Source organism: Phanerochaete carnosa (genome assembly GCF_000300595.1).
Source record: "Phanerochaete carnosa HHB-10118-sp unplaced genomic scaffold PHACAscaffold_1, whole genome shotgun sequence".
NCBI classification, from domain to species: Eukaryota; Fungi; Basidiomycota; class Agaricomycetes; order Polyporales; family Phanerochaetaceae; genus Phanerochaete; species Phanerochaete carnosa.
The window spans coordinates 3,759,335-3,768,274 of NW_006767628.1; the positions used below are offsets into that span (position 1 = coordinate 3,759,335).

At 51.2% G+C, this 8,940-nt stretch overlaps 4 protein-coding genes across 4 annotated transcripts; 3 read left to right on the forward strand and 1 right to left on the reverse strand.

Moving 5' to 3' along the window:
* Positions 1–711: 711 nt before the first annotated feature.
* PHACADRAFT_156516 (uncharacterized protein) lies at positions 712–927 on the forward strand (the record flags this gene model as incomplete). The annotated part of the gene is made up of 1 exon (XM_007390649.1): positions 712–927. One exon carries the CDS (start codon positions 712–714, stop codon positions 925–927), a length of 216 nt encoding a protein of 71 aa, XP_007390711.1.
* Positions 928–983: 56 nt separating this feature from the next.
* On the forward strand, positions 984–1,412 carry PHACADRAFT_82524 (uncharacterized protein; the record flags this gene model as incomplete). The annotated part of the gene is made up of 4 exons (XM_007390650.1): positions 984–1,042; positions 1,094–1,124; positions 1,181–1,304; positions 1,357–1,412. Coding segments are annotated over 4 exons (270 nt in total), but the record flags the coding sequence as incomplete, so codon positions are not given.
* Positions 1,413–1,539: 127 nt separating this feature from the next.
* On the reverse strand, positions 1,540–2,410 carry PHACADRAFT_24495 (uncharacterized protein; the record flags this gene model as incomplete). Its single annotated transcript, XM_007389528.1, has 5 exons — positions 1,540–1,692; positions 1,749–2,135; positions 2,185–2,298; positions 2,349–2,356; positions 2,407–2,410. 5 exons carry the CDS (start codon positions 2,408–2,410, stop codon positions 1,540–1,542), a joined length of 666 nt encoding a protein of 221 aa, XP_007389590.1.
* Positions 2,411–2,564: 154 nt separating this feature from the next.
* On the forward strand, positions 2,565–8,650 carry PHACADRAFT_168722 (uncharacterized protein). The gene is made up of 13 exons (XM_007390651.1): positions 2,565–2,891; positions 2,942–3,064; positions 3,115–3,528; positions 3,579–3,803; positions 3,857–4,618; positions 4,672–4,877; positions 4,929–5,766; positions 5,822–5,883; positions 5,939–6,134; positions 6,182–7,069; positions 7,120–7,273; positions 7,325–7,490; positions 7,543–8,650. Exons 1-13 carry the CDS (start codon positions 2,652–2,654, stop codon positions 7,709–7,711), a joined length of 4,443 nt encoding a protein of 1,480 aa, XP_007390713.1. The 5' UTR covers positions 2,565–2,651; the 3' UTR covers positions 7,712–8,650.
* Positions 8,651–8,940: the final 290 nt, after the last annotated feature.

Consider the following 8,940-nt stretch of genomic DNA (forward strand, 5'->3'; position numbering starts at 1 on the left):
GAGAGAGTAAGAGGCAAAGACAAGTTTGATTCTGCTGGCACTAATGCCAGGAATTTATACCTTTTCCCGAGGCATTTCTTCTGGGATATCCCGCATATGCACCTTCCTTCTGCGCCGACAGCCGACACGGGGCATCCTGGTATAGACGTGAAACGTCGGAATAGATGGCGGAGCATGTTTTGAAGGACGGCATACACAGTCTCGATCGTCGTCATTCGGGGCGTCGGTCTCGATTGAAACGACGAACAAGAAGATCCACTGTATCGAATAATTGAGGCAATACGGTCTGTTCGAAGGCGTATATTTTAATCGAGACCAACCTCTTAGACCCTCGCACGTTCACAGCCATGCGGTAGAGAGCACAAGGGCTGCTGTCAAACTATGGAATATCCATAGCTTGTGTGCTTATGGTACTGCGTCTCGTATCAGAGTTTAAATTTTCTATAGAGACTAGCTGATGCTTCTTTCGCCCCCAAGAAGCGTAGGAAATGCCAGGTGATGGCTAGTCGGGAGACTGGTAGTGATGAAACTTGAGCGGCGAAGCATGTGCAGAGCGCTTCTAGCGGCGCGTAGACGACAGTCGCAGCGTGGTCAATTAGACACAATTCGTTTTTGCTATGCTCGTGTGTCTCGGTACGAGTGGGGATTTGCTGCAAAGGTCCTTGAATTGGCGGTTCGCTGCATGCTTCATGTTCAAGTGGATGCAGTCAGATGGCGAAGACAAACACGAGGAATCGTATAAAGGACGAGAAAGACGAACGTAGTGGACTTAGCTTAGCTCACTTCGTTCCCCGCCCCACTTGCCTCACCATCTCGAGCTTTCTGATGATGCGTGCCGCTATTATCCTCATCCTAGCCGCATTCCTCGGTGCCGCCCAGGCTCATGTCCTCGGTCGCCAGTCCGGGGGCTGCAACTGTGCAGGTTAGACTCTTCAGCATAAGAGTCCCTACCGGTTTATTGACACGACTCATGCATAGGTACATCTTACAGCTCGTCAAACATAGAAGAAGCCATCGACCAGGCTGAGTCTGGTGGCGGGGGGTGAGCTTATTGTCTTTCATGGGTGAGCTCAATACTGACCTCACGCACCAGCGACTATCCTCACCAGTACCACGATTATGAAGTACCCTTCAAATTACTCGTTGTTTCAAGCACTTAACTGATGAGCAAGAAAATCAGGGCTTTTCGTTCCCCTCTTGCAGCGGTGAACTCTTCGAGTACCCTCTGGAGACAGGCGATGCATACACGGGAGGTAGCCCAGGCGCTGACCGAGTCATCTACGACCAAGATGGCGACTACTGCGGTCAGCCATTGACGACGTTGCATATATGTTTGTCTAACTGGAACTGTGACAGGTTGCATTACTCACACGGGTGCCAGTGGCGATAACTTCGTTGCGTGCGACTTCTAGGCATGTCGTACACTGGGACGGGAGACACTCGCAGAATCGAAACTCACTGAGAATCGCTACATTACTGCATGGTACCATGAACCAAGTGTCACGACATTATAAGAATATGATACATACAACGGCACGATCAGTATTGAAGGCGGAACATGAACTGGAAGCTGTATTGTTTTGTATCGGGATCCCAGTGCGACCAGTTCCAATATCCCGCATCGTCGGACTCGTCTTCTATTTCGCGGGCGGGGATACGGAAAGCAATAGTTTCGTAGGGCTCTGCAGCAACCTTGATGTATACTATCAGTCTCCTTCGTGAAACGTTAAGCTAAACGCGTCGCTCACGATGAGGTACTGGTACGCCTTGTTTGGTGGTTCCCTCTTTTGCTCCCACGCACTCATGAACCGTCTGCGAGGGATAACACCAGGCTTAATCTGCGGTAGATGGACTTGCACCATCATGCCCTCCTTTCCAGTGTCCCTATCCCTCACCTTCGTGACGCGGTAACCGGGACGTCCAATCTTCAAGAAGACCTTGCGTGGGACTTGGTTTTGGGCATTGGGTGCAATCATGAGCTGGGTCTCCTTAAGGTCCCGTGCCGCACGTCTGGCAAGGTTTGTCTGATGCTTCTTTCCTTGTGTGTGAGCAAGGTAGGAGCCTTCATTTGTGTGGAGGGTGAGGCAGAGACGGCATTCTAGTGAGCCAAGGTGGTTGCGAAGGATATATGGGTCCTAAGAGAAGCTAAGCATCACTAATACACAAATAGTATATGCTAGGTACCTTAGCCAAGTCAATTGTTTCCAATGCGAGCTTCCTCAACCGCTCTCGCCTGTCGACATTGGTCTCGGAGGCACCCGCGACACCACCACCTCCGAACTTTGAACCTACGCGATTCTAGGGCCGCATGAGAAGACGGTTTTCGTATGTGAAGCGCAAAAAAATACCTGGTAATCTAATAGATGGTCAGCTTGTCAGTGCATGAACGAAGGGCGTGGCACATACCCATTGTTGAGGAGACTCGTGGACAAGTGAGAGTGCTACTAGACGCCTCTTATTGGCGGGGATGATTTTGCTGATGTAAGAACTTTTGATCGGATCGAGATTCAAATTGTACGGGCGAACGGGTACTTGGCAAAATTCTGGTCCATTACAGGCATCTCTGCCCTATACCATCCCCTCGCTTTGGACCATCAAACTTGCACTAGGGACTACTGCTTGCTTGTCGATCCTTAAAATTACTTTACACCATGGCTGCTGGTACGAAGCGCGCTAATGATGACTCTACAGCCCCCAAAGCGAAGAAGACCAAGGTCGACCACAGGTCGCGGAAGCGGCAGTCTCTGGCAGAAAAATCTGCGCAACCGGCTTCTAATACACTGGCAGAAGAAGTTGACTTCCCACGGGGAGGAGGAACGAGCTTTACGCCCATAGAGGTTAAGGCCATCCGTGCAGAAGCCGTGAAAGAAGCTAATGAAGAGCTCTTCAAAGTAAGCACGCTTTCCGTGAATGCTGGTGAAACCACTAAGTAGCTGCGTAGGAGAACGCTGTGAAGGCGTCTCATCGTGAAAAGCGAAAGTCTGAGCCTAAGAAGAAGGTCAAGAAGATTACTGCCGATGGCAAGCCAGACACCCTAGTGCGCGTTGAGCACCTCAACTACAAAGTGCGCCCTGTATTCCACTGCTGCAGATGCACCTTCTGACTATGACTCAGAGGATTATTGTCGGCATGAAGATATTTGGACAAGTCATGTCCGTCGAGCCTCTTGCGCTCATCGTGTCTTTGCCCAACCAACTACTTGCCCATATCCCTATCACGAATATCACCTCGCAGTTGACGAGCCTCTTGGAATCTATGGATGATGAAGAGCCAGAGGATGTATCAGACGAAAGCGACGAGGAAGGTCCTAGCATGCGGCGCCAGGTACCCGAGCTTTCCGAGATATTTCGTCCAGGCCAGTATGTCCGTGCGGTCGTTACCGCAGTCCATACAGCAGGTTCTACGGATACCGTAGGTTTCAGCAGAACGCGTGATGAATCTCAGAAGGCTAGCCGACGAGTTGAGCTTAGTCTCTTTCCAGATAAGGTTAATGAAGGCGTAGCAAAAGCAGATGTTAAAGCTGGATTTGTGAGTGCTTTAGTACAAAGAAGTAATAAGCTTGTCTGAAATTTAATTAGGCGTGTTCCGCTGCTGTCAAGAGTGTGGAAGATCATGGCTACATCCTCGACATGGGAATATCAGATATCTTAGGTTTCCTAACATTCAAGGATGCCCAACGATCTCGTGTCGGGGAAATGCGACTATCTATTGGTCATTTGTTGGATGTATGCGTTACGAAACTTTCCAGCAATGGTCGTACTTGTAATGTCTCTATCAGCCCGGAGTTCGTCAGGTCGACGTCTGTACGTTATTTCATTGCGCTGCGCGTCGACAATCGTTCACATAGATCTTGCAGCTTACTGAGGTTTCGAACACGACTTCCGTCGTTCCCGGTTCTCTTGTCTCCGCTCTCATTACTTCTGTTCAGCCCACAGGCTTGAACTTGCAGGTACTCGGCTTCTACAACGGTACAATTGACCAATTCCATCTGCCGCCAGGCGATGTCGAGGAGAACTTCAAAGTCGGTCAGAAAGTAAAAGCAAGGATTCTATACGACATAGCCCCCTCTACGCCATCCCGTTTTGCGCTCTCCCTGGCGGATCACGTAGTATCTATGACGGACAAATCTGTCGATGTCTCAGAAGACGCAAAGCAAACATCTCTGCACGAGGCATTCACTATTGGCGTACCTGTCGACCCTATGAAGGTTATTCGCGTGGAACCAGAACGAGGGCTAATTGTCGAAGTGACACCCACTGTTGAGGGTTTCGTGCACATCTCGCAAGTGTCGGACGAACATGTTCCGATGCTCTCAGCAAGCTCTGGTCCTTGGAAGGTCGGCACGATGCACAGGGCTCGTGTGACCGGCTACCATCCCTTCGACGGTCTCCTCCAGTTGTCCATGAAGCCCTCTGTTCTCGAACAGAAGTTCCTGCAAGTGGGAGAGGTTAAGGTTGGGGAGGTCATCAAGGGCACAGTCAAGAAGCTCACCGACTCGGCACTATTCGTCTCAATATCTGGCAATGTGGATGGTGTCATTTGGCCGAACCACTACGCCGACATTCATTTGAAACACCCTCAGAAGAGGTTCAAACCGGGAGGGAGCATCAAGTGCCGCGTAAGTAGTTACTGTAAGCCCACTCATGACCGTCACATCAATTCTTTTGCTAGATCTTGGTGGTCGATCCCGAGCGAAAGCGCGTCGTTCTTACCGCCAAGAAGACCCTAATTGACTCGTCCTTACCCATCGTAGCAAGTCTAGATGATGTGAAGGAGGGTCTCGTCACCCATGCGGTCGTTTTCAAGGTGTCAGAAAAGAGCCTGCAGGTTGAGTTCTACAACAACCTAAAGGCAATTGTGCCCATTCGAGAGGCCAGGTGGGGCTACATTCGCCGCAGTGCTACCCTCATTCTTATAAAATAATCTAGTGAGACTACAATCTCGTCGCTCTCTGCAGCCTTCCCATTGGGCAAGGTCGTTCAAGTCCGCATAATCTCTTGCAACGCGGAAACGGGACGTATCGTATCCAGCATTCGCCAAGCTTCGGCGAACTTCAAGGCTGCTATCACCGCTATTCAGGATGTCGAGATTGGTCATTCAGTCGAGGGTGTTGTCTCTGAGATTCAGAAGGAGAAGGCCATCGTCACGCTCAAGCCGACACAAGTTCGTGCGCTGCTTTCTCTCAACAACCTCGCCAACAGGCGCGGTATCGCTGTGGCTCAGCTCAGGAGCAGTCTCAAAGTTGGAGACAAGCTGATGGACCTCGTCGTTACCTCCCGTAATCCAGAGAAAGGCTTCGTTCTTGTCGCGACCAAGCCGAAGGAGAAGGAGGAAGTTCTGCAGAAAAGCGCCCTCATCCTCGAGAGCGTTCAGATTGGCCAAATCGTTGGTGGTCGTGTTATACGCCATATTCGCGCAGGTGCACTCGTAAAGCTCACTTCACGTATATCCGGTATCTTGCATCCGACGGATGTGTCCGACGACTATGAGTCAGGAACGCCTTTCCCTCCTGTCGACACCGTCTTCAAAGCCGCGGTCATTGGTATCGACACGGATAAGAGAACGCTCACCTTGTCCACGCGTCGTTCCGTCATGAACCCCTCAGTGCACGTACCTGTGGCTGATCCCGTCATTAACGACGTTTCGGATATGAAGGCTGGATCGACTGTCCGAGGCTTCATCAAGAGTGTGGCGGAGCACGGTCTCTTCGTCACCTTGGGCCGTAATATTGATGCACGGGTACAGATCAAAGAGCTTTTTGATGACGTAAGTTCTCGCTAGACAATAATACTCATCTCTCCGCACACTCACGAATTTATAGTTCGTCAAGGACTGGAAGAGTCGCTTCCAAGCTAACCAGCTCGTGAAGGGTCGAATTCTCAGGTTAGTTGCTGTCATGTGCAGAGGGTCAACCGATCTCACATATATTCTGCATTAGCGTCAATGTCGAGAAGAAGCAGGTTGAGATGTCCTTCCGCTCCTCAGATTCATCACGCAGCGCTCAGCTAACCATTAAGCTTTCCGACCTGTCGGAAGGCCAGAAAGTGGACGCCGTCGTCAAGAAGATTGCAGACTACGGTCTGTTCCTCGAAGTGGAGGGTTCGAAAGTCCGTGGGCTTTGCCACAAGTCTGAGGTACGTTGCTATCCGACAGAGGCGGGTCAAGCTAACGTCTACTTTAGCTCTCGGATAACCCAGCGGCCGATGTCACTATGGCTCTTCGCAGCTTCCGGGAAAGTGACAAGGTCAAGGCTGTTGTCCTTACTGTTGACAGTGAGAAGCGCCGCATCTCTTTCGGTCTCAAGCCCTCGTATTTCGTCGAGGAAGACTTCCAAGAAGCAGAATCTGAGTCTGGGGCAGAACAGGAGTCGCTGGGTGTTATAGACGAGGAATCTGATCGAGAGCATGTTGAGGGCATTGGGAACGAGGGCAGCGATGAAGAGAAGAATAAAGAGACCGTCAATGCCGAAGAGGTTGTGGATGAGGACGAGACAATGGACGTCGACGTCGACGTTAGCGGATCCTTGGTCGCAAGGAAGGGCAGCCAGACGAATGCCGGTCCCTCTGCCATTCGCAGCGTACTCAAGCTGGACGATGGCTTCCAGTGGTCTACTGTCCAGCAGGATGTGGATGTCGAGATGGAGTCTTCAGAGAAGGAAAGCGGGGACGAAGATCAGCCAAGCAAGAAGAGGAAGCGCAAGCATAAGGAGATCGAGCAGGATCTGACAGCTGATCTGCAGACGAAGACACCCGAGTCTAACGCGGACTTTGAGCGCATTCTCCTTGGTTCACCGAACTCGTCCTACCTATGGATCCAGTACATGTCCTTCCAAATACAGCTCTCCGAGATCGACAAAGCACGGGAGATCGCTCAGCGTTCACTGAAGACCATCAACTTCCGCGAGGAGCGGGAGAAGTTGAACGTATGGGTTGCATTGTTGAATCTAGAGAATGTCTACGGTACCGAAGAATCTCTCGAGGTTACCTTCAAGGATGCTGCGCGGCATAACGACTCGAAGACTGTCCACCTTCGCATGGCCGCTATCTTCGAGCAGAGCGAAAAGATTGAGGTGAGCACACATCTTGACACACAGAGAGGTAATATTAAACGAATTTGCAGAAAGCTGAAGAGCAGCACAGGCGGACGGCTAAGAAATTTGGCCACAGTTCCAAAGTTTGGACGTTGTTCGCCGAGCACTACTTGCGTCGTGGCAAACTCGAGGATGCGCGCGCGCTCCTTCCACGCAGCCTTCAGTCCCTCGAGAAGCAAAAACGTGAGTGCACCTGAGGCTGAGGATGTCTAACCGCGACTAATCTTCGTGCAGACTTGAAAACTATCTCCAAGTTCGCACAGCTTGAGTACAAGCTCGGTGATCCAGAGCGAGGCAAGACCATCTTTGAAGGCGTTATGGAATCGCATCCGAAGAGATGGGATATCTGGTCAATATATATTGATATGGAAGCTGGCCAGGGGGACATCATGAATCTTCGGTACGTCGTGAGATCACGTTCATATTTTTTGCATGATGCTAATGCTCTGTAGAAACCTCTTCGATCGAGTCCTTGCGCAGAAAATGACGAGCCACAAAGCAAAGTCATTTTTCAAGAAATGGCTTGAGCTGGAGCGGAGGATAGGAGATGAAGAGGGTGCGGGTATCGTGAAGGCAAAAGCTATTGAGTGGACACAGCGGGCAGCAGGCGAAAGTGCATGATCAAGACGATGCAATGATATTTAATCCATATGCTACTCATAACGATGATATCGAAAGGATGAGATGCTGAACTACTAAGTGCAAAAGACCACATACAGCGGGGAGCAAAGAAGATGGTAACTGACGTAAGATATGCAAAAGGAGAGGACGGGACAGACCGGACCAGGGTATATGCCTATAAATAACAGAATATTACGAGCGAGCAAACGTTATGAGCGGGACCTTGCTCGTTCGTGACCCAGGGTGTGGGAGTCGTATTCATTCAGCGGCCGGCGATTGCTCATCGAGCTCGCGAGCTGCTGCCGCCAATCATCCAGCTCGCTTGACAGGTTCTCGAATGCGATCGCATTCTCCGAGCTCGACGTGCTGACTCTACGCTCCGAGATGCCCGATATTGGTCGCCCCGACCCAAAGCTCGGCTGGTCCACTTCGAGGAGCAAACCGATTTTATGAGACAGCTGCTCATTTTCGCGTTTAAGAGTTGTGTTCTCGTTGCTGAGCTGCTCCAGCAGAGTCTCGTCGTGGCCGCCGCGGGCGATGATCAATGACTTCTGCAGACGTTCGATGTCCTGTTCAAGCTCCTCAATGCGGAGCTGTCGTTCATCGGCTTCTCGTTGAGAGGCAATGACACCGTCGCGCATGTGTTCGAGATCACTTTCCAAAGACTCGATACGCAGACGGAGGTCACGGTTATCACCGTTAAGCCGCTGCACTTGTCGCTGGGCGTCGCTGAGTTGGTTACGAAGAATTTCGTTGCCGTGACTGTCATCGGAGGACGGTGTGCCACGACCGTTGATCGCGCGGATACGAGAGCCCCCATCAATACTGGCGGACCGGTCCAACTCGCCCTGCATGCTCTGGTTCAGTGTCTTTTGTTTCGTCAACTCGTCCTTCATCTTGCGCATCATCTTTTCCGTGCCCCTAGTATCACCATTCCTGTGAGTATGGGCACAAAAAGGTGGTCACATACCCAGACCACTTACTTTACATAATGGACTGCCAGCTGATAGTCGTCCTCGAGCTGCTGCAGGCGTGCCTTGTAACTCTGCTCGACTTCCTCGAGTTTGCGCTCAAGTTCTTGGATACGGCTATCGCGGTCACCCTCGACAGTGTTGCGCCTGGAGGGAGATTGCATGCGGTCGAGTTCAGCCGACAAGCTCTCAACTCGAGCTTCGGCATCGCGTTTCTCTTGTAGAGCAAGCTGAAGTTCGCGCTCCGCCCTCTCATGC

Excerpts from the sequence above, each read along its gene's own strand:
- PHACADRAFT_168722 (XM_007390651.1), top strand. The coding sequence starts at position 2,652 with ATGGCTGCTGGTACGAAGCGCGCTAATGATGACTCTACAGCCCCCAAA. Across the intron at positions 3,804-3,856 it reads AGTTCGTCAGGTCGACGTCT|CTTACTGAGGTTTCGAACAC; the intron begins GTACGTTATTTC and ends TAGATCTTGCAG. Across the intron at positions 6,135-6,181 it reads GGCTTTGCCACAAGTCTGAG|CTCTCGGATAACCCAGCGGC; the intron begins GTACGTTGCTAT and ends CGTCTACTTTAG.